The sequence below is a fragment of the Zalophus californianus genome, chromosome 16 (assembly GCF_009762305.2).
Source record: "Zalophus californianus isolate mZalCal1 chromosome 16, mZalCal1.pri.v2, whole genome shotgun sequence".
Taxonomy (NCBI): Eukaryota; Metazoa; Chordata; class Mammalia; order Carnivora; family Otariidae; genus Zalophus; species Zalophus californianus.
Genome location: NC_045610.1, coordinates 19938822 through 19963650, shown reverse-complemented (window position 1 = coordinate 19963650; position 24829 = coordinate 19938822). Strand labels below are relative to the sequence as shown.

The window sequence follows — 24829 nt, the reverse complement described above, 5'->3', positions numbered from 1 at the left end:
AAAAAATAAAAACTTCAAGTGAATTTGAGCAATTTTGAACTCTATGTATTTTGTCATGTAGACAGGAAAAAAGTTTAATCAAAGACTACTCTCCAATTAATTTCAACTAATTCAAGTAAAATTAATTCAACTTAAATATTAATCAAGTAACAATATTAATTAGTAAATATTCAATTAACATCCATCATCAATTTCAGTTATGAATAACTTAAGTATGTTTTATGTACGTCCCTGGGAACAAAGGGCTAAGGAACCTATAAAATTCAAACCATAAGCTTTAAAGTATTAGAGTCCATGTACTTTAAAAGTACGACAGAAAACCAAGTATAAAGAATGATTAGAAATAAGGACTCTATTAAGATGATTATAAGTAATTTAGGAAAAAACATAAAAATGTTATTCAGTTTACTTCCATATAAAAATGGATCAGATCTAGGCAAAACCGGAAGTAAAGTTACATCAGCTAATAGAGGTATGACCAGATTTCAAATTCTTACATAAAAAACCTGACTAGTTATCAAACTGTTCTAATATAACCATATTATTTATTAAACTTTCTTACTAAACAATACCAAGGATGATCACCTTAACATGTTTCTTAAGATTTCATTCCATTACACGATAATAAAGATGGATTAGGCAGCATTTTATCCATTTTGAAACCAACTGAAACTTTACCCAGCATACTTTTACCTCTTTTAATGAAGTAACAATTAAGACTATATATTTTTCTTTGTAAAATATCTAACATATTGATATATCCCATTGGTAGCAGTGGTTGTTCCTATTTTTTTATTACTGTATTAAAAAAAATACGATGCAATACCATCAACTAAAAATGCTCATGCAAAAAGGATTCCACTCAGGGGACTCTTCACCTATTTCAGGTTCTAAGACCATTTGAAGTCCAAAAAATATTGGAAATAAAAAATAGCAAAATATAAGAAATTTAACTGTACTGAAAAGATTTTCCCATTATTTTCTAGTTATAACCTCTGGAAAGATGATGGCTCTAAGTAGGGTAAGATAATGTTATATAGCTTTTTTTTTTTTTGTATCAACAGTTAGTGTCCTAAAAAGTATGGTTTATTAGCGATAAGAGTTAGAATTTCATACAGCAAACATTTACCTTCAAGAATGATCACACACAACACGGAATAATTTTAACAATTTCAAAATCTTAAAACTTAAATGGCTAGCAGGAAAGCAATAAGGAAACCAGGCTATGAACAAGATTTTATATATATGGTCCACCTACAAAAGCTTTTAAGCCAGTTTCTTAAAATTTGTTCCTCAAACAACCTACTTCTGAATTATCTTGGTGCTTTATTAAAACGCAGACTCCTAAGCTGTATCAAAACCTTACTAGATCCGAGTCTTTGTCCAGGTATACATATTTTAAACAAACTGCCAAAATATTTCTATACACACAAAATTTAAGAACCTCTACTTTTAAAGTTTAAACAGGTACAAATTACATCTTCCACATCCCATCATCAACCACACAAAGTAGTAATGAAATTGTTGGAGAAGTCAACTAAAGAGAAACTGAACTATCAGAATCGACATTTTTTTCCACCAAGTGTAATTTTATAAATTTACACACATACACAAAATAATTTCTTTTTTTACATTCACAAAGGCATTCTGTTGTTAGAATGCCAATATATTTACTTTAAGTACATACCATTTTTGTGGAAGAAACCAGTAAATGTAAGCTGCAGATGGGCTGACAAGCTAAAACAAAAAAACAAAAAAACAAAACAAAACAAAATTTATCACTTTAATGCTCTATAATAATAGCCCTAAACTTTAAAAAAATAACACTGAAATCAAAGTTACTTCAGCTAATTTATAAATGTGTGATTTTCTTATTAACTTTGTGCAAGCCCATGACTCTACATGTATACACTTTCTATATACATAAAAACAAAACAACCCACAAACACACCAAAGGAGTAAGTCAGAAAAAAACAAGATTACCAAATGAGGGGCAAGATTATTTACTGTGTTTTAGTACTCTACCTATAAAATGTGGACACATTTCCCCTCCCACCCCTCAAAAGAAAATTTTGATAAGGATAGCGGAGTTCATGCGAAAGTGTATATTTTATTTTAAATAAAATAAATTTTAATATTTTAAAGCTATGGAAATTCAATCTCCTAACAAATGATACAGAACCATCACTTTCTTCTTCCATTAGGGGTGAAATACACAATTACAGATCTGCTATAGATTTGTAATTTATTGTCTCAACATGTCATTTTCATTTAGTTTTAAAAGCAATGGAAAAGGAAACATAAATTAAACGGATCCTTTTGAAAATTATCCAGTAACAACAGAAAAACTATTAAGATGAGAGAATAAACAGAAACATTCATAGGCTTTTGTAGTACCTTTAAACTGCAAAAGAGAGCAATCAGTTAATTAGAAGCCATTCATAACTTTCTAGAACACAGTTTTTGTCATGTGATACAGACAGACACCAGATTATAAAGGACTAGACAGAACAGATGTTGGGGGAATGGAAGCGATACTGATTCCTTACTCAAAAAATGTACTACTGTAAAAGGCAATAAGGTGACAACCTAGTCATTCTTATAATCAGAAGGAAAGAGTTATATAAAGACATTGAGGCAAGAGAGTTTTAAGGAGCAAGTAATGACTGAAAATAAGAACATATTATAAAGAAGTTAGCTTTGTAACTCTGCCCAGGATTCCTCTCGTTCTTAGAGAAGTAAGAGGACAGTGATCCTTCAGAAGATGTGAGAATGCCTCTATCTTCTTACCGAGGTAAGCCATGAAACTGTATGCTAATAAACTACAGGGTGGGGGGGTCTCAAAGGGCATTTCCAGAACACTACTAAGAAAAGTATGCTAGGATATCAGTAGAGGACAAAATGACTATGGAAGAGTAGAAATGGAAGGGTCCAAGCAGAGTTTTGAAAGCATAAATATGAGAGAAAATGAAGAATAACACCTATAACTTCAGTATCAACAAAATAAAAATGATACACAATGGGATTCTTGAAAACAGGTAATTCATGTGTATTACTTTCTGACATGAATCAGATAATATTTTTAAAACACATAAGGAGTGGGAAGAGGAGGGCTGACCATAAAAGGGGCATGAGGAAATTTTTAGGACTCTTTATCTTGATAGTGGTGGTTGTTACCTATGTACAGTTGTCCAAATTTAGAACGATACACCAAAGAGACTGAATCTAACTGCATGTAATCCACACCTCAAAAAAAGTACATTAAGGGGACATACGGTAGAGGCCCAAAGGAATTTTTCAAGATGATGGAAACATTCTGTATCTTGATTGTGGTTATGTATTCTTAACTTGTACACATTTGTCAAAATAACTATTCTTAACTTGTATACATTTGTCAAAACTAACTATATACTTAAGGTGGGTGTATTTTACTGAATGCTAGTTATACCCAAAGCCGATTTTAAAAAGTATTATCTGCCATCTACAAAATCTACATGCCATTTTACTAAAAGGTAACTAGCGTTCTCCTATAAAAATAGTTCCATAAATGTCACCTTACAAAGCAGAATTAGTAAAACTCCAAAACATAACTGAAGACAAAGGGGGATGTTCTATAATTTCCACATGTTAGAAGACAATCCACTAGCCACAGCCAAATCTATCCTATTCTTAATTGCTTGAGTTAAACCTACACACCAAGGCCAGGTTATTTTTCTTAAAACCCCATTCTGAATGTATCATTCCTCTCTCCAAATTTTCCAATGAATCCCCAAATGCCAAATCTTTTGTCTAACTGCTGTCTGTAATATGGCACCCTTTTCTTTTTATCTCCACTAAAGGCCTATGTAGAAATAAACAGGTCAGAATGGTAAAACAAACAGAAAAATCAAGTTTAAATTCTAGCTACAGTTATTAGCTGGACCTGATACCTATAAAACGAGGGAATGACCTAAGATTGTGAGGCTTACATAAAGTATCCATCAAAGTACTCACTCCCTCTTCTACTATGGCCCCATTCCCAACCATCCCAGAGCTTAACGATCACAGCTTCATCTCAAGTACCTGTATTTACCACTTTTTTGTCACTTTTTTCACACACATACTACCTTTTGAGACAATCTTTTTATTACATCAGTGTCCCTCGCACCTAGCAGTGTCTTACAGAAAGGCACTCAACATACTTTTCAGAAGAATAGCAATGTCCTCGTAGAGTAAGATTTTTTTGTTTTTAAATTAAACTCTATGTCCAACATGGGGCTCAAACTCACGACCCAGAGATCAAGAGTCACATGCTCTACCGACTGAGCCAGCCAGGCACCTCTAGAGTAAGAGATTTTTAAGGTCAGGGATCATGACCCATTACATTGTAGTGCTTATAATATTATTTACATTGTTTTTATAGAAAATGTGGTTCAAAGTTCCAACTCTGAAATACCAGAAACATCTTGCATTGATCTACCCCAGAAAATATTTTAAACTAGTGCTACTCAACATATGGTCTGCAAACTGAGGTCACTAGGGAAACCTGTTACCATTCCACAAGGTAAGAAACTGAGAGTAAGACTTGAACACTTCTAGAGAAATTTAACATTGCCATAACATCCTTCAAGCTTGTAAGTATATTTACAAAACATCGATCTATGCAAGACTGAAAATTAAACACAAGTAGGTCTTTCACCACAGGTGGTTTAAGGTACAGTTTTAAATGGTATGTTTTAAGTTAAATAAGATAGGAAGCACATTCAGCTATCATTCTAACATTGTTTCTTTAGGAAAAGGAACCCCAAATTTCAATTAACCAACTTAAAAAATAACTTTGTGAATGTGATTTGCTACGTACAATTTCCCCTCTAACTCCCCCTCCTAAAAGTAAACACTCTAATATACACCTAGAATAAAATATAACAATGAGGCCTGGTTTCTCTCTTCCACAGATGGCTTCATTCAAGAAAAAAGGGCAATTTTCTTTCCCTTCCTAATTTACCGTACCTCTTCCCTCTCTTGTGGCTGTATCCACATCTTAATTGTTAAACTAAATCAGAATGGAAGGCAAAGAAACACGTAGGATTGGTCAGGCCTATTTGGTTTTAGGCTGCATGTGATCTAACTTAATCGGGATTAGATACCAGGATAAGGATTTGGTTCATCTTTGTGGTACGTTCCCTATCCATACCTTCTGAGGAAGCGAGCAAAGGGACCACAGGAAACCAGGTGAGGAATCTCAAATTCTGAGGTAAGATTTCAAGCATAAACATCTAACATTTCTAAAGCTGTCTGCAGAATGAAGTTAAGTAAATTTAAATTCGTGAGACTAACATTCTGAGATGACATTCATGTAGAAAACTCCCAATTTTAAGAATAGCCAGATCTCACTGAAGGACCAAGATTTTATGCTGGAAAGAGACCAAAATTAGTGCCTCTAATTTGTACACATTAATCTAATAGTGGCAGATGTAAGGTTTCATTTCTAGAGTTATTACCTCATAAAAGGACGATAAGCTACTTGGCATCTACACTGTTAAAAGTTAGTTAACCAACTTTACTTATACATTTAATGCTATGATGTATAAAACTGAGAAATTGGTGACTACATCAAGCCCATTATTCTGGGAATCCACGGTTTCTTCTGAGGTTCAGACACAAGAATGGGAACACTTTGTAATGAGACGATAAAGTTGAATGAGGGGAAGGAGTCCTTTACAAATAAATAAATCCCCTTCTAGAAGTACAATAGACAAAACATAAAGGAATTATTGTTAACTCAAAGATTATACAAGGAGAAACATCTTAAAAATTTGTTCTTAATGCATCATGGAACACTGCACCAAAAACTAATGATGTAATATATGGTGATTAACATAACAATAAAAAAATTAAAAAAAAATTTGTTCTTAAACACTTAGATTTTAAGAATCAGATATGCACTGAGCAACTGATAAGGCACTTTCAGGGAAGTATGTAAAAAGAATCTATGGCCCAGGTGCTGAAAGAGGAACAACTAAAATTCAAACATGAAAAGATGCTGATTTAAAAATAACTTCAAAACTTGTAGCCAAGGGGCGCCTGGGTGGCTCAGTCGTTAAGCCTCTGCCTTCAGCTCAGGTCATGATCCCACTATCCTGGGATCAAGCCCCACGTCCCTGCTCAGCGGGAAGCCTGCTTCTCCCTCTCCCACTCCCCCTGCTTGTGTTCCCTCTCTCGCTGTGTCTCTGTCAAATAAATAAATAAAATCTTAAAAAAAAAGGGGGGGGGAACAATCAGATCTTAATGGTGGAAAAGACATACAACTGAGCTAAGAAGCAGACTTAAGTTTTAAAAATGCAGCTAAATCTACAAAAGAGAAGAAATGCCATTAATTCAATATATCTACTTAAAGTATTTTATAGCTTTCTTGGAATACAGACCAACATCCTTCAATAGCCTCCAAGGCTCTGCATTATCTGGCCATGGTCATCTGCTCTAGCCTTAGATACTCTCCTTACTCTTTCTAGTCAACTACTCTGGCCTCAAATGACATATCTATAATATTCCCTTTATTTAGAATCACCTATCTGTTCACCCTCTCAGTCCCCATTTTACTCCTATATCCATCTTTCATATCTCAGCTCATTTTTTTAAGGAAGCCCTCCCTGACCACCAATCACTATTCCCAAATCCAACATCTCAAACAAGAGCTGGAACACCTGCTTCAAACATTCAGTTTCCCTATATTTTTCTTTCCTAGCAATTATTTTACAACCGTACATATTATACAATTATCTTTTTCCTCCATAAAGGCAAGGTCTTCACCTGTTTTGCTTACCATGATATCCCCTAGGACTAGTATAGAGTTTTGGACCTGGTACACTAAGAAAACGGGAATCTCAAACAAAACAAAACAAAACAAAACAGATCTACACTTCTTTATACAAAAGATGCTTAGAAAAGAAAGATTACGAATTCAAAAGCTTAGGTGATGAAAAGAAATTTATGTTATCAATCTACTAAAACACTGGCTTGAAATGCTCCTAGTGAAAGTTCTAGTTCCAGTATCTTTGGAGGGGATTTCTCCAGCTGCTAACAGAGGACCAGGAATGGATGATGATTAAGGGGAAGAGAGAGGAGACATTTTGCTTTTCATTTGACCCAAATACTTTTGCAAGCAACTCCAATTTGGAAATCCCTTCATGATACCTTTCAGCCAGTGGGCATGCACTTAAGAAGTCAAAGGAGTTAGGACTACAGAATTCCAAAACTGGTAGTACCAATAGCACAAAAGACTCCTGGGATCCTGTAGGATAGAAAACTAAAGACTAGAGATTTATTCCAGTAAGCCATAGTACTTGGTCAAAACCCAAAATAAATTCAAAACCCACAATAAAATGGAGTGCCAGAAATAAGAACTGAAGAAGACAGACTATAAGGAATTATGTCAGACATTCTAAAACGAAAATAAACATATTTTAAATATACTCCATTACACCAAAAAAGGAGAAACAGCACTAAAGGTACAACCACTATGAATTTCTGAAATCTGCTAATTAGTATGGAGTTTTCAGAGGCCATTCTTCAAGAAAAGAAACAATTTTTTTTAAAGATTTTATTTATTTGTCAGAGAGAAAGGGAGAGCGAGGAAGAATAAACAGGGGGTGCAGCAGGCAGAGGGAGAAGCAGGCTCCCTGCTGAGCAAGGAGCCCAATGCCGGACTCAATCCCAGGACCCTGGGATCATGACCTCAGCCGAAGGCAGACACTTAACTGACTGAGCCACCCAGGCATTCCAAGAAAAGAAACAATCTTCAAGGATGGTAGGGTTTATTACTGAGGTAGGGTTACAAATGTCAAATATGGCCTATTGCCATGAGTTGACAGACATCTTCAAGAAGTAAAAACAATGAAATGTCCTTTTTTTCCCCCGTCAACCGCTTCCCCTAATATATTCTGCCAATATCTGTGACTAGTAAAGACAACTGTAGATCCAGAATATAAAATAATAAAAGATCCTTGAACACCAACTTCATTTTGCACAGATAATGCTGGGAATTTGGTTTGGTTTATAACTCACTACAAATGACATATATAACTCAGGCAGTTGATTATTCTAACTTTGCAGCTGTAGTACTACAGTATTTGTATATCTTGATATTCCCCCGAACTCTAGAGAATGAAATACATGGGGATTTGGGAGTAGAAATATTACAACTTTGGAAGTGCTGAAAGAACATAAGTTCCAATGGAAGACTCCCAGACTACCACTGTTGAACAAATCAACTAAACTGATTAAGATCTGAGATGGAACGGAATAAAAAATATAAAGGGAAGACAGATACGTTTTTGTATATGATTTAACTTCTACTAATGTCAGGGGAAAACAAAGATTAATTTCGTTCTCTTGTAAGAGAATTTGACCACAGATTTTACAAAGTTTTATAGTGCTGGCATGACATATCGGTGTCTAGGGAATTTCTTACAATGCTATGTGATAAGTTTAATGGAACAACAGGTTCATGCCTAATTTGAGATGAGAAATACATTGAAGTAATTTAATAATCCCGAGCCTTGAGGGTAAACTTAAAACAAAGCAATATCCCAATTTAGTTTAGTGTCTCTGGGAGTGACACCGAAACATTCATAAAGATCTTGGGGGCGGGCGCGGGGGATACTGAATCACTTAGCACAGTAACTCAACACCTTTGGGGCCTAAAGTGCCTTGTTGGGCATTAAGCTCCAACATAGTTAGGTCTGTTATTTATTTATTTTTAAGATTTATTCATTTATTTGACAGAGAGAGAGAAAGCAAGCGCAAAAGCAGGGGGAGCAGCAGAGGGAAAAGCAGGCTCCCTGCTGAGCAGGGACCCCGGAGCAGGACTCTATCCCAGGACCCTGGGATCATGACCTAAGCCGAAGGCAGATGCCCAACCAAGCCACTCAGGCGCCCCCTAGGTCTGTTATTTAAAAAAAAAAAATGGGGGGGGAGAGAGGGGGGAGAGGGAGGGGGGAGAGGGAGAGAGGGAGGGGAAGAGGGAGGGGGGGGGAGAGAGAGAGAGAGAGAGAGAGAGAGAGAGAGAGAGAGAGAGAGAGAGAGAGATCGATCAGTCTTGGGGGGTTGAAATGGCCAATTCACTAGTCCCACCTGGATCCTAAAGATTGAAAAAGTTGTTTTTCAAAATTGCAGGAAGGAATTCTTGCAACCCTCTGATGCTTCTGTGAGTTAAAAACACCTCTGTTACAGTACCGGCCTAGCTCTTGAACCCACTGGGTCAAAAGGAACAAAATTATTGGGTGAGTGATTATTCAGAGAGAACTGACTAGTATTACCTATCTCCCTCACAACACACATTCTAAGAGAAGCTCTGTAGTATTTATCAAAGCCAATGTCACAATGAGATAGTAGTAGGTTTAGCAGTGATAAAGATAGAACCTTGATGGGAAAGATAAAGAAAAGGGTCAAGTTTTCTTCTTGGTTCATTCTTCCTTCCCACACAAACCCTGAAAGACCTGGAGGGCAAACTATTAAAATGTTCAGGAGAAAAGAACGAGGAAAGCTCAAAGATGAGGTTCTGACTACAGCTTATACTTTTAAGTAAAAAAGGCCCTGAGGGTCCCAAGAGCTCTGTCTAGGATAGGTGACCAGACAAGGATCTGGAATAGAAATTCAAGCAACAGAGTGTGTATGTACTGAGAATATTCTCAGTCCTATTTTATGAGGTACTCCTTGGGCACTAATAGATTAGGTAAAGATTTGGGATCTCAGCTTCTAGAATGGACTATCACAGTTTATTCACAAGTCAAGACTGCCTAGATTTGGAAATATAAATTATAGTTCAGTCCTACAAAAGTGTAAGACATATAATTAAAAAAGTGATTTTACAATTCAAGTAAAAAATACCTAATTCAAAAGCCAAACTTAAAGTATAAGCAAGTGTAAAAATGACATCCTATACCAGTTACTAAAATGAGAAATCATAAATGAAGCATCAGATGAGTCAGTATACATCTTATCTAAATCAATAAGGTATGATTTAAAATTTCAAGAACAGGGGCACCTGGGTGGCTCAGTTGTTAAGCATCTGCTTTTGGCTCAGGTCATGATACCAGGGTCCTGGGATGGAGCGCCGCATCCGGCTCCCTGCTCTGCGGGAAGCCTGCTTCTCCCTCTCCCACTCCCCTTGCTTGTGTTCCTGACCTTGCTATAGCTCTGTCAAATAAATATAATCTTTAAAAAAAAAAAATAAAAAATAAAATTTCAAAAAACAATCTATTGTGGCAATTTTACCAGCTTCGTTTTTAAAAAATCTAACATTTTTAGTTTTCTATTCTTCCGGAAAGTAGTCAATGAATAAACAACTACCACCCAAGTTCCTGTGTCTCTTTAGAATGATACTCAACTTTCTTTAGTTTACATATCAAAGAAAAAAATGAAGCACACTGTCTAGCTTAGGCAAACATTAGGCTAAGTCAGAATTTTTAGGGATTAGTTCTAGGTATTACATTTGAAAACATACAATAAATAGATTCTGTCCAAAGGGTTAAGTTTCTGAAACTCTTATGTGATAAACATATTTCAAATATAAAGGAATACTCTGACTGAAAGGTGTAAATATGGGGAAGGACAAGATGGAAAGGGAGCCTCTTTCAGATTTGAAGATGATAATTTAGAAGAAATGTGATGTTCTGAAGCACCTAGCATACCATCTAGTATAGAGTAAGTATACCATAAATATGAAATCTCCATCCCTCCTTATGTGAGGTAGTAGGATTAATATCAACTGCAGAAGTTATAGAAACTTTGAGTCAAAACGCAAGAAACTGGTAAATTAACAACAGTGAACGCAACTGCCTTAGAAAACAGCGAGTCCCCAGACTGGAGGTATTCGAGATGAGGCTTAAAAGTTCTCTGCCACGAATGCTATAGAATTAGCAATTCCTAATTTACATATTAGTTTGGACCAACTGACCTCTAAGGTTCCTTCTAACTCCTTACAATATTGGGGTGATCACTAGAGAAATGATCACTATAATTTTTTCTTCTTTCCTCAAGTATGTCACTTAATGTAAACTGATAGGTTATCTTACCTATGAGATTCTTGCTCTCCTTTCATTTTCTCTACTTTTGATAACATATCATCAACTTTAAATGTTTTCCTGAAAGAAACAGATAAACAAAATAATCACTTCTCAACTGGGAAAAAAAAAAAACAGATTACACTTTATTGTCACTATAATAGGCAAGTTGGAAATCTGATTTTGATTATTTTTAATAAGATAAATTGTGGATGGTTAGCCATAACAATGAATACTATATTGAAACAGTGTATGTTATATACAACAGACAACCCTTCAAGTCCCATCTCAAATGCTATCTTTTCCATGAAACCTTTTGTAATTATTTCCAAACCAGAGTGATTTCCCCTTACCTATGACACTTGGCTTATATTTATTTTGACATTTAGTCTCATAAATGTGAACTTGCATAAATATTTTATTTTTTCTCCTAGACTATAAGCTCCTGAAGGGCAGAGATCGCTTTTCTTCAAGGAAAGCTACATCATGGTACCTTACATTTGAAAGGTATTCAAGCATCTGTTGGACTGAACCAAACAAATGCAAATCATGTATTTTGAAACATTCATCTACTTCTATTAAGTAACCTGACAAATATGTGGGTGTACTATTACATAAAAATAAATACTTTATAAAAAATATCTGAAGTTAACAAAACATCCTCAAAGATTATTAGCAATGGCTAAAGTTAAATGATATGTCATATTAAAGAGATGGTTATCAACCACCATGGAAAAATTTGGAAGTTTAGGGGATATACCCACCAAATCATAATAAAATTATTAGCTTTTAACTTTAGAAGTTTAAGAGGAAAAAAGTACTTTTTCCACAAAATAGAAACTTAAGAATAACCCCCACACACTCCCAAGCAATTTAAGAATGAATGGACTCTAAAACAACCCTTAGTTCTTAAGGTGGTCTATTATTTTTGTCCTACAGACAGATGCTAAAAATCTAGACCCACATATGTTAACTGGAAATGAATATTTCTTTTTATGCTCATATATTTTCTTAAAACTTAAGACATGAAAAAATGTATTCCACGTAAATTACTTTGTAAAGCTTGAATTCATACACTAGAAATTACTAATATGCTCATTCCTCAAAAACAGCTATTGTACTCAACTACTATAAAAACTATCAGTAGAGAAATGTTAATATAAATATATAACAGTAAAATACTAATAAGGAAGAGCAGAACTGATGCAATCTATAGTTCAGGTGAAAAAAAAGCCTCCATTAACAAAAGATCTTTTAAAAAAAAAACTTCTCTCTTTACCTTTAGAGTTACTGAAAACTTCAATATTAATGTTTCATCCAATAGAGCATAAAAGGAAGTACTTTAGGAAGGATGGCAATACATTTTCAATCTCCACAGATAAGAGAGAAGAAAGAAGAAAAATGTAGGATTATTTTAGACTAATTACAAAGAACTTTCCAGTATAAATACTGAAATGTACTACTAAGGAAGGTTGTAAAGTTACTGGAAGCTTTTAAGAATAGTAAGTTTATCTTTATGCAATGATTAAGAAGAAATCCTGTCTGTAGAAAGAAAAGTTAAGACTGTAAGTCACAAGGTTCATTTCTTCCAATATTATGGAGGTGTGCATAGGAGAAGTGCATAGGAAAGTTGAATATTAACAACCATGTGAAATAGGTAAGATCATAAAGGCAATCCAGCCTTCCTTAGGAAAAAAACAAACCACGTAAGCAACTCTATGAAAGCAGCCTCACTCCCAGCACCAAGTATGTCTGTTCTTCACAAAGGTACTGCTACAGTAGCTCAGATTTAACAAGGGAAATAGTTATCAAAAGATCACCAAAAAGGAGGATATTTTTAAAATTCAAGAAATTCTAGGAAACTTTCTTAGGAGAATTCAGAAACAACTTACATGAAATCTAGTAAAACGGATTCAATAAAAGAAGCCCTTCTCCTCACAAATATTTCTACTGAATAAGTATTGTTAGTCTATAGAATTTGAATACCTCTATGAAATGAAACTAAAGTACAAGGCGAGTTTAACAAACATACCAGAATTAATATCACAACTGAGTGTATGATTTCAAAGGGAATGATATATTTATTCCAACAATGGGTATTATGCTGTTATAATAGTAAAAAAAGGAATTCCAAAAACATTGAGCAAAAGGATAGTATTAAAAGCAATTTTATAAAAGGAGTCCCACAAACATGTTTAACAAAGACCGCAATCACTAGGCTAAATTCACCACCTTTTAAGTCACCAACTACTTTGAAAAGAACAGCACTCATTTGAGGATATAAGCTGTATAATTTGTTAAAAATTAGTTTTAATGTCTTTTATAAGCTAGGCATATAACAAAAGCATTAAGTGATTCCTAATGTATGTTTGCATGGAAATAAACTATGGGATTTATATGTTTCTTGCCTGGTAAACTGCTGCAAAACTCCCCCAAAAGACAATTTTTTGCCTAAAGAGCAATAAATTAAGAAAAGTAATTTCTTCTACCAAGCTTTTAAAAGTATCTCCACCTATTAGCAGACAACAGAAACATATCCCACAATGAGACAAATAGTCCAATAAACAAACATGACAAGAAAATAACGAACTTAAGATTTTAAACGTATTTTATCTATTTATGGATTAACTCATTATTTTGAAAAAAACTTAATCACTTTAATCACTTAAAAAAAATGTTTAAGTAACCTCTACACCCACATGGGCCTCAAATTTACAACCCCGAGATCAAGAGTCTCATGCTCTACCAACAGCCAGCCAGGCACCCCCAAAAAACTTAATCACTTTTAAATTAAAATCAGGCAGTATCCTAAATGATAACTCAAATGATCTTCCATATTAAAAATACTAGAGAAAAAAGTTTACTAATCAAAATCTCCTAGTTTTATAGAACAAATCAGCACACTACCGACCATAGGCCAAATCCCGCCTACTGCCTGTACCCAGACCACAAGCTAAGAATGATTTTTGTGGATAAATATTTGCGAATGATTTGATATAGAACACTAACTCTAAACCCCAATTAAGGTAAATGTTGGGGCGCCTGGGTGGCTCAGTCGCTGAGCGTCTGCCTTTGGCTCAGGTCATGATCCCAGGGTCCTGGGATCGAGCCCCGCATTGGGCTTCCTGCTTGGCAGGAAGCCTGCTTCTCCTTCTCCCACTCCCCCTGCTTGTGCTCCTGCTCTCGCGGTCTATCAAATAAATGAATTAAAAAATCTAAAAAAAAAAAGGTAAATGTCATCTCTTCCCACCCCACAAAAATAAAAGTCTCACACTTCTCACTAGTAGGCGTATTTTATAAAATGCTATACTCAATTATTATATTTTAAATTTCATCAATAAAAAACTTGTGGACATTTGTTTTCTCTCTTTTTGTGTAAGTATCTACCTACATTCTCACTAATCTTAATTCTGCCTCCTGGACCACAAGCCTAAAATATTTACTATCTGGTCCTTCACAGAAAAAGTCTGTTGAACCCTGGCATAGATCAAATAATGGCACAGAAAGGCAAAGAACTGACACATTTAATTCTGTTGCCTAATCCAACACCTTCTTCCTAGTTATTTAGGCTCTTGGCAAGCTCCACCTATTAAATGTAATGCACACAAGCACACAATCACTCACATACTCTCTCTGTTCAGAAAGATTACTAGAAGACAAATAGTTTTAACATTTCAGTCCTTCAAAGTACACCTACATATATCTACAAAGCTAAACCAAGTCTTGCTGTATAGAAACATGATGCTTGCTTAGTAATCAGTAGGAGCCTCCAAAGGAGTTTGGTTTCAAAGTCTACCGGGATGGCTTAATGGTTTTAGTGAGTCAATACTAACAATACCAAATGCTTAATACGAGTTCTCTCCTTTAAACTTAAAAATTGTTCATTTGATACACTCAATAATCTTGCATGTAGGATAAGAAACTAGCATTCCATAATTACATACGGTTAAATATTAAATGTTTTAAACAAAAATAAGCTCTGATTGACACGTCCAAACTCCACTTGAAGACTAGATAATTAAGACTTCTTGTTTTTTAAGGACATTCAATCTACGGACTTCAAAAATATTTCCTCTTCTAGAAACACCACCACCAAAGATATAAAATGACACTTTCTGAACCTATCATTATGGAAGCAAATTCTTTATTGTTAGAACATATAAGAAATGTTTAAAAACTAACCTAAATTTATGTATTTAAGACAGTTCCCTCAGCCCTTTAATATTTAAATCCTCAGCTTCTACCAAATTTGAAAATACTCATAGCACAAAGTAAAAATATTATTCAGTAAAATTACTTCACTCCACTACTACATCATTTCTACTAGGAAAAAAATTGGTAATGAACTGGGATTTATAAAAATGAAACTATTAAAACACCCGGCAACCAATTCAACCAGTCACTTTTTCACCTCAGTTTTCATATTTAATCTTTAATTAGAAATAGTACTTTAAAACTTTAACATTGTTTGATCAACTCAAAATTAAGATTCATAAGATGTACCTTTTGATGTTTGTTCTGGAGTTTCGATGAGACATGTAAGTAAGAGTCCTGTGCAAAAATATTGGCTATAAAAAAAGTTTTAAAAATATTAAAATTAAATAGGTAATATTCTAAGAAAAAAATAATATTCCTTAATTTTATTGACTACTTACAGCTATAAGATTTCGAGTTCGAAGAAATCTATAGATCTGCGTTGGTTCTAGGTAACAGGAAACAAAAGGATTACTTCAGTTCTCAAGAAAATAACCAGTCCAGCCAGTATTATAACCAATGTAAACCAATCACCTATATGAAAATCATGTACTAAATATTGACATCAAGAAAATTAGTATGCACAGTAACCTCAAAAGACATTCAGTTTATGGCATATATTCACAAAACTCATCTACATTTATTTTAAATTTAAGGTTCTCTACAATCTTGTGCTTAAGCCTTGCATTTCTAAGGTAGCTACTTTTTAAACTAGTCCGTATGCAGATCTGAAGAGTAATTACACTGATTTAATTTTGCTAATTTAAACTATAACCCATCTCCTCCCCAAAAAGTAGCTGAAATGAGGTAGCTGGATTCATCAAAAGAACTTATTGATGCTAAATAACAAAATAAAATTTTCACTTTTTAACTGGTCTTTCAAAAAAATTTGTAGTAAGCCAAAACAGAGTAAAACGGTTTCCTAGATGTCCTAATGCAGATATGAAAGTCAGTCAATTTTAAAGAAATGAAACACAAACTATAGCTAAAATTTCCAATGAATATTTAGTTTTAATTGAAGTTTTTATCTATTTTGTTCAATGTAAATATTATCCCAATATGTACTACTTCAACACATATTCTTAATCAACAGATTCCTAGGCTTTTTAATGCTCTTTAGTTAAAATTCATTTGCCTTTATAGATAAAAAATATATTTTATATACAAACAATACTAGTTCCCTTAATGATTTAGTATCACATTTCTTTAAATAAAGGAGTATCAAAATGAACTAAAGATAACTGACTATATCAATAAAAATATCAAAGTATTTTAACTTCTCAGAAATTAAAATCAATATTAGAGAAGAATCAAGTTGTTCTGTGATAAAATCTAGCACTTGATGACAGTTTACTCCTCCAAGGTAGACTCATCAAAAAGCAAAATAGCTTCAAAATAGCTTAAACTTTCTTGGCAGATTTGTCTTCTCATAACATTTAGAAAGAAATGTTTAAATTTCCACTTAATCTTCAGTTAGTTTAGTTTTAGTGTCAAATAAACGAAAAGGAGAGGAGATAATTTAGAAGGAGTATAAACATGTATGTTTATTGTCATCACTGCTCTTCAGTTCTCCACCATTTTTCCAATTTAAAGCACTCCAGATTTTTCAAAGTAGATTAAGCAAAAGTAAGACTGTGAATCTCTCTCAAGCATGTTCAATATTCGTTTCAATAAAAACTGAAATTCCTTGTATTAAATTCCAATTAGAATTTCATGAAGCACTAATCAGAGAATGAAAGAAGGGTATTAAACAATGTAATACGTCTTTTCAAGCACAGCTGATACCATGCCTTTAAAATATGCCACGGTAAAATTGTAAATAAAGACATTAGGCGGTAAAGCCGAGTTCATTCAAGTTTCTGTTATTTAGCTATTAGTGATCATCCAAATCATAAAATGTACACAAAAGCAAAAAGGAAAACAATCACGATATAATACTTTTTAAAGGACAGTTGAGATATTTACAGTCATGGTATTTTTAATAAATTCTATTGTTTGTTTCCAGACACCTTGCCTTCCTCTCCAAGTCATAGTTTTGCCCCTTAAGACCTTAAAAGCCGAAGTTGACATAAGAAAATGTTCTGGAATTAAGACAAGTACAACGGGCAAAATTCCGAGGTCGTCTCAAGATAAGATACTTAAGCACTACCTGACTCAGTTTATGTACCCATGGAATGGGTGGATAGATTTGAAAGGTTTAAAGCATCAAAAGGTGCCATGTTAACATGCAGCACCAAGTTAGTGCGAAAGCATTTCAGGCAAATGACAATTTGGTCGATTTTACGGCACTCATCCCTTCACAGGCTTAATTTTGCTCCTCAAAACCTACAACCGAAAGCCTTGTACTTCTAGAGTAAGAAAAGACATGAAAGAAAGCAAAAACTAGTCTTGGGATCTGACTGCATCCTCAGTCCAACTGTAACCTCCTCATCTAAAGCCTGCTCTTAACGTGGGGCCCCACTGCCCAACCTCTCGTGTAAATCTTCAGGGAGTCAAGAACCTCACCTGCACCCCCAGTTCCACCCCCCCAAAGGCCCTACCTAGACTTCGGGCCCCCTGGACCGTAATCCCTAAAGTGGGAACAACCCCCTCAATTTCTCCCTCCACTCCCAAATCAAGTCGAGTCCCAGCGAGGAAGAGGGGCCCAGCACGAGTGTCCCGGCCCCCTAATGCTGGAAAACGGGGTATTCCTGCTCTCAAAGCCTCAAACACACTCACTCTCAAAGGCCTGGAGGAAAAGCTCGTGGTCAGCCTGGACGTGCTCCATTTTCGGCTTCTTCACCGGTAACACCGCAGCCCCCGCCGCTGCCGCCGCGGAGGAGGAGGAGGAGGCCGAGTAACTGCCGCCGCCTCCACAGCCCCCGCCGCCGGATTTGCCGCCCGACGCCGTCGCCGCCGCAACCGCCGCCGAACCCCCGAAGCCGCCTCCCCCGGACCCCGCGCTGGGCCCCGAGCCGCCCCCTCCCCCACCGCCGTGCTTCTGAGGCGCCATCGCGGTTCCTGCCTCCTCCCCCCGCCAGCTACCCGCCGGGCGGCCCCGGAGAGTAAGCGCCTGCAATACCAACCGCTCGCCCCAGCAGGCTCCGGCGGACCGAGGGGGGAAGGAGGAGAGAGGGGAGGAGAGGGGAAGGGAAGGGAGGAGGAGAGGAGGGAAGGAGGGAGGAAAAAAAAAGTGTCTCCTCCTGAGAGCCCCGCTCCGCTCGGGAGGCCGCTCACCCTAGCCTGGCCTCGCTCCGCCCACTTCCCCCGCCCGGGGTCCTGATTGGCCGGCGGGAGCGCGCGCCGCCCGGCCGCCCAGCCCGTTGGCCCGCGGATTCTCCCGTCAGTCACGCGGAGGCGCTTCTCTCGGAGGCGCGGCTTGGTTGGCCCGTGCGCGCTGCCGATCGCGGGCCCGGCCGCCTCTTTGAACTGAATTCGCGGGAAAATTAGGGGTCGGAGCGGCCTTCCTGCTGGCCGCGGTGCATTGTGGGGAGAGAGGGACCCGGCGAGCCGCTTAGGGAGCCGTTTCTCGCCTTCTGAGCGTCGTCAGTCACCGCCCCCAGGGGGGTACAACACCCCTGAAGGGAGGCGGGCCTCTGAGGAACTGGGGGCGCGGGGCCTGTTAAATGAACTGAGATCCATTACGGATCTTCGAGTCTCTAACTTAGCAGGAAGGGGCCTGACTGGGAGTTGGGTGGGTCGTTTCTCGGTAGAGGAACTCCCGGGGCGGGGATCGCGTCCCCTGTCCCCTTGCCACCACGTGCCCCAAGCCACCCTGGCCGAATCACACCCCGCAAAGCCCTTGAGAGAATGGGGGCTTTCCGGGGGCTGCGGCTGCCGCTGTCGGACGCGACCGGGCTCCACCAAAGGGAGCGGTTTATATGTAACAGGAATCACCTATAAAATGAGGAAAACTATTTTTGGTAGGTGATTTGAAGCTTCAGGATGGTTAACTGAGAAAGTCGTGTCTTCTCAACATGCTGGAAGCAAAACCTACATACTCGATCCCCCCTCAGCCCGCCAGGCACCATAGGAGTGGTCAGAGGGGTTAAACTGAACGATTTCTTAGAAGTACGTACAACCTTGAGAACCAATTCATTCTGCGCTCAAAAACTTGGGAGGGAATCCGTTGTTTTGCCTGTCCCGCTTAAGAAGATAGATGCATAGGCCCAATTTAGTCTCCTCGAACAGACAGGTTTGGAGTTAAGCTAATACTCTTATCAAAGATCTGAATTTCAGTTTGGACAAGGTGATCTCTAAGATGTTCTAGCCAATGCAAATACTGTGATCTTATATTACGTTAAAATGAAACATTAGCTTCCGAAATCCCAATCTATAAACAGAACCATTTCATACTTTCAATAACATTTTTCAAATGTCTGCTTTGGGACCTTTATAAAAGTTAACTGCAAACACTTTACAAAACAAGTATCTTTGGAATGGTTATTCAAGCGGTTTCCAAAACTAGTGTCTTTGGAACAGTTATTCAGACATCTGAAGTACTGCTTTTAATCAGAGCATTTATTATTTAAGAAAATGAGCTCTACAAATGACGTGTTTAATATAAAATTTGGCACTTCAGGAACACATCTGAAATAAGGTATACCTATTGCTGATTTTGAGTACAGCCTATATTTTCAGTCAGATAAAAAGCTCAGAATGCTCTCATTTGTTCTACTATTCTGTACTCTCTACTTCCAAAAAAAAGAGGGTTTTTTTTTCTTTTTTAGATTTCTGAAATAAGCCTTTTCTGAATTAATGCCACCCCACAGACGTTTGTGGGGTTTTAGATCTTGGCAAACTGCTCACCTTTAGCTTTGCAGGGTTAGAAAATAAGGTTTCATCATTTGGTCGGGGTCTGGAGAATTAAATCACACTAGACAGATCACAAAATATCAAGTTATAAACCAGAATGCTAATTTATTATCAGTAAATATGAATGACCAGCAAATGATCTATCATTTATACAGGATTTTCCCTTTGTGGGGGAGTGTGGGGGACAGGTACAATCGAAGAAAAAGGAAGTCACAGATTATCACCAGTCTTTGAAGAACAGAAAAAATGGAGGTAAGGGAGTTGGGATGTTCTTAAAGGGTATTTCCCATAAGAACTCCATGTTAGCAATCTTGGCTTCGGCATGCGCATGGTTTTGATGTACAGTAGTTAACCAGTACTGGCCATGAGAATCCAAGCCAGCCATGCTGTGGGAGAGGCATAGTATCAAATTCTCACTTTCTGTATTCTTTGTCTTGAATGTATGTAGAAAACTGAAAATATCATATTACCTGGGACAAGGTAGAGTTAATTGATGAGTTATCTTTTTATCCCATAGGTAAAACATTTAGAGGTCATCCCGTGGTTGGTTGTTTCTGTGGACAGCTAATTTATTTTGTGTTGTTATTTCTTAAGTTTGGGGTGGCAACTGTTTTTTAAACTTGTGCCAGTTCACCGTCAATGACATATATATGTTTAGTCTCCTACTTCATATGGAGTTTGAATTGGTTTCCAGGGTTTTATTTGTTTTAGCCTTCATGCCATATCTGGAATTGAATTGTAAACTCCTAAAAAAGCAAAGGCCATTGACATATACATATATGTGTGTGTGTGTGTGTGTGTGTGTGTGTGTATGATAGACTATATATATATATATATTTCCTAGCACAGGATCAGATATGTGAACAAGGAAAGAATAGCAACTGTTTTAACCTTTATAGTTATCAATATACTTTTATATGTATTATCTCACTTTTTCATAATGATCCTATGAAGCTGGCATTATTTTCATTTTACAGATGAGAAAATAGGCTCAGAGAAATTAAATGTTCATTTAGTGGCAAGGCTGTGACTTGAACACAGGTTTTTAAACTTCAATTCCTATGCACCTTCGCAATCAGAAGAAAGTTATTCTTAAATCACTCAACCTCAAAAGTTGACTGTTTTTTTGTTTGTTTGTTTTTAAAATGAGGCCCACCTAGCTTCTCTTACAAAACAGAATTGTTTTATACTCCTCCCTATTGTGCACTCTTTCATTAGTGCCCCCAATTTTCCTCACACAGACTTCTTCTGTGCTGGGATTTTTAACCTTTCTTATGCCGTGGACCCCTTTGGCAGTCTGATGAAGCCTATGGACGCCTTCTTTTAAAAATGTACAAATATGGGGTGCCTGGGTGGTTCAGTCGATTAAGCATCTGCCTTTGGCTCAGGTCATAATCCTGGGGTCCTGGGATCAGAGTCCCAAGTGGGGGCTGGTGTCCCTCCTCAGCAGGGAGTCAGCTTCTCCCTCTGCCCCTCCCCCACCACTGGCAAGAGCATGGGCACTCGCACTCTCTCTCTCTCTCTCTCTCTCATATAAAGAAATAAAATCTTAAAAAAATAAAAATGCATAAATAACCTATCAGATTATAAAGAAAATCAATTACAAACAAACCAAAATAGTAAAAAATCAAATTGTGATGTAGGTGCTTCTTTTTTTTCTTTTAAATAAGCATTATGGCCAATGTGGGGCTCCAAAGCACAGCGCTGAGATCAAGAATTGCATGCTCAGGGTGCCTGGGTGGCTCAGTCGTTAAGCGTCTGCCTTTGGCTCAGGTCATGATCCCGGGGTCCTGAAATCGAGCCCCGCATGGGGCTCTCTGCTCCGCAGGAAGCCTGCTTCTCCCTCTCCCACTCCCCCTGCCTGTGTTCCCTCTCTTGCTGTGTCTCTCGCTGTCAAATAAATAAATAAAATCTTCAAAAAAAAAAAAAAGGAAAATACTAATTTCAGTTAGAGACTCTTTGAGTCTGATTCAAGTTAACCCCTGTGTTTTATTTTTTTTGAAGATTTTATTTATTTATTTGAGGAAAAGCAAGCTAGAGAAAGAGAGCACGAGCTGGGGGGGTGGGGAGAGGCGGTGGGAAAGGGAGAAACAGACTCTCCACTGAGCAGGGAGCCTGATTTTGGGGCTCGATTTCAGGACCCTGGGATCATGACCTGAGCCGAAGGCAGCCCCTTAACTGACTGAGCCACCCAGGCGCCCCAAGCCCTGTGTTTTAGCACCAAATCTTTTCCTTTCTACTTTGCTCTAAGCTCTTGGGTGCAGGGATGATGGGCAATTTGTCTTAATAACTGAGGTGTCTACCACTGTGCCTGGCATTGAATAGGGGCTCATCCAATGAGTTTTGATGAATAAGGGCAGACAAATATAGACAGTGCACAAATATAAATAACAATGATGATTGAGTGCTTACCATGTGCCACGCAGTATTGTACTTTTTTTTTAAAAGATTTTTATTTTTAAGTAATCTCTGTATCTAACATAGGGCTTGAACTCACAATCCCGAGATCAAGAGTCTCATGCTCTTCCCACTGAATCAGCCAGGCACCCCAGTTTTTAACATTTTTAACACATCAATCCTCACACCCACTCTCTGAGGTAGGCAATTGTTATTATCTCCATTTCACAGATGAGGAAACAATGGCAAGATTTCTAAAATAACTTGCCCAAGATAAGTAATGGAGCTAGTATTCTAACCTAGACAACCTGTCTCCAGAGCCTTCACTCTTGACCATCATGCTACGAAACTAGAGTTTTAGAGATATAAGATACCACACATGTCATTTCTAGGTCAAGAAAGATCAGTAAATATTACCTCTGATCTGCTGAGATAAATAATCATCAGTATTAAATGCATTTGCTGGAAAAGAACCTAGATATCATTTTTCCTTTTTAAATTGTACAGTGTCTTTCTATCCTCAATCCATGCCCATCAATTTAAGATTGGGTGCTGAAACTATTAAAATGAGCCAATAAATGCTATGTCAGAAAAAATATGTATAAATCTTGCCTTAAGGAAACTAAAAAGTTATATCTGCTAATAAGTCCTTAGAGAAAGGGGTGCCTGAGTGGCTCAGTTGGTTAAGCGTCTGCCTTTGCCTCAGGGTGTGATCCCAGGGTCCTGGGATCAAGCCCCGAGTTGGCTCCCCGCTCAGCACGGAGCCTGCTTCTCCATCTGCCACTCCCCCTGCTCCTCGCGCTCTCTCTCTCTCTCTCTCATCTCTCACTCAGATAAATAAATAAAATCTTTTTAAAAAGTTCTTAGAGAAATATAACAAATTTGACTTTAATAAAGGAATGGCCTCCCCAGTAACAATAACAATAGCCTTCCTTTTTTTTTTTAACTCTTTGAGAATAATTTTATTTATTTATTTATTTTTAAAGATTTAATTTATTCATTTGAGAGAGAGAGAGCAAGAGCAGGAGGGGGAAGAGGCAGAGGGAGAGGGAGAAGCAGACTCCCCACTGATCAGGGAGCCCCCAAGCAACGCAGGGCTTGATCCCAGGACTCTGAGATCAGGACCTGAGCCGAAGGCAGATGCTAAACTGTTTGAGCCTCCCAGACGCCCCTATTTTTTTAATTAAAATTCAAGTTAGTTAACATATAGTGTAGTATTGGGGCACCTGGGTGGCTCAGTCGTTAAGCGTTTGCCTTTGGCTCAGGTCATGATCCCAGGGTCCTGGGATCGAGCCCCACTTCGGGCTCCCTGCTCGGCAGGAAGCCTCCTTCTCCCTCTCACACTCCCCCTGCTTGTGTTCCCTCTCTCGCTGTGTTTCTCTCTGTCAAATAAATAAATGAAATCTTTAAAAAGAAAAAAATATATAGTGTAGTATTGGTTTCAGGAGTAGAATTTAGTGATTCATTACTTACATAGAACACCCAGTGCTCATCCTAACAAGTGCCCTCAATCCCAATCACCCATTTAACCCATCCCCCCACTGATCTCCCCTCCAGCAACCCTCAGTTTGTTCTCTATTATTTAAGAGTCTCTTATGGTGTGCCTTCTTCTCCATTTTTATCTTATTTTATTTTTCCTTCCTTTCCCCTATGTTCATCTGTTTTGTTTCTTAAATTCCACATATGAGTGAAATCATATATTGGTCTTTCTCTGACTGACTTATTTTGCTCAGCATAACACACTCTAGTTCCATTCATGTTGTTCCAAATGGATTAATAGCCTTCCTAATAAAAGTTAGTGTAAAGGGATAATTTTAACAGTTCTATTTGAAATTTAAAGTCAAAAGTTAATTTGTTTTTGTTTCCTTTATCTAGAAAAGAAAAACGTGAGAACCATGGAACGTTCCCTGTATATTATGGAGTTTTTGTAACAAACTGCTGATTTGTATGTGTGTGTTAATCTGAAGTTAACTAGATATAATAAGGATGGTAGTAGGCCATAGTTAGAACCCCTGGGACAAGAAGAAACTTGACACTAATAGCCTGAGGGAGGAAAATCCACCTGAGACAAATTGGAAATATCTAAACCTGAATTTTGGGAGGCACACATCTGGAGACAGCTTTATGCCCACTTTTTTAAAGGTGTGGGATAAGTTGTTTTATGTTTAATTTCAAACAAAAGCAGAAGCGAACTGATATTTATTGAGCATCCTATCCGTACAACAATCATAAGCAGTAATGTTAGCTGCTATCTTTGACCTCACATATGTGTAACTGAATCTCAAAGAGATTAACTCATCATCCCATAGCTTGTAAGGGGATCAGCTGAGATTTAAACACAG

The 24829-nt window shown here is 37.3% G+C and overlaps 1 protein-coding gene across 2 annotated transcripts in view; it reads right to left on the bottom strand.

Annotated features, from left to right (window-relative positions):
- The window catches only part of SUZ12 (SUZ12 polycomb repressive complex 2 subunit), a 43159-nt gene extending 24638 nt beyond the window's left edge, over nucleotides 1-18521 (bottom strand). The window contains exons 1-5 of one of the 2 annotated variants that reach the window (XM_027567678.2): nucleotides 18015-18521; nucleotides 15698-15744; nucleotides 15546-15610; nucleotides 11055-11123; nucleotides 1688-1737 (exon numbers count right to left, since the gene is read on the bottom strand). In XM_027567678.2, the coding sequence (XP_027423479.1) occupies nucleotides 1688-1737; nucleotides 11055-11123; nucleotides 15546-15610; nucleotides 15698-15744; nucleotides 18015-18288 (505 nt within the window). In that variant the 5' untranslated portion in view covers nucleotides 18289-18521. The remainder of the gene's footprint in view (nucleotides 1-1687; nucleotides 1738-11054; nucleotides 11124-15545; nucleotides 15611-15697; nucleotides 15745-18014) is intronic. The other variant, XM_027567679.2, reaches the window with a different exon arrangement.
- Between the last annotated feature and the right edge of the window lie 6308 nt (nucleotides 18522-24829).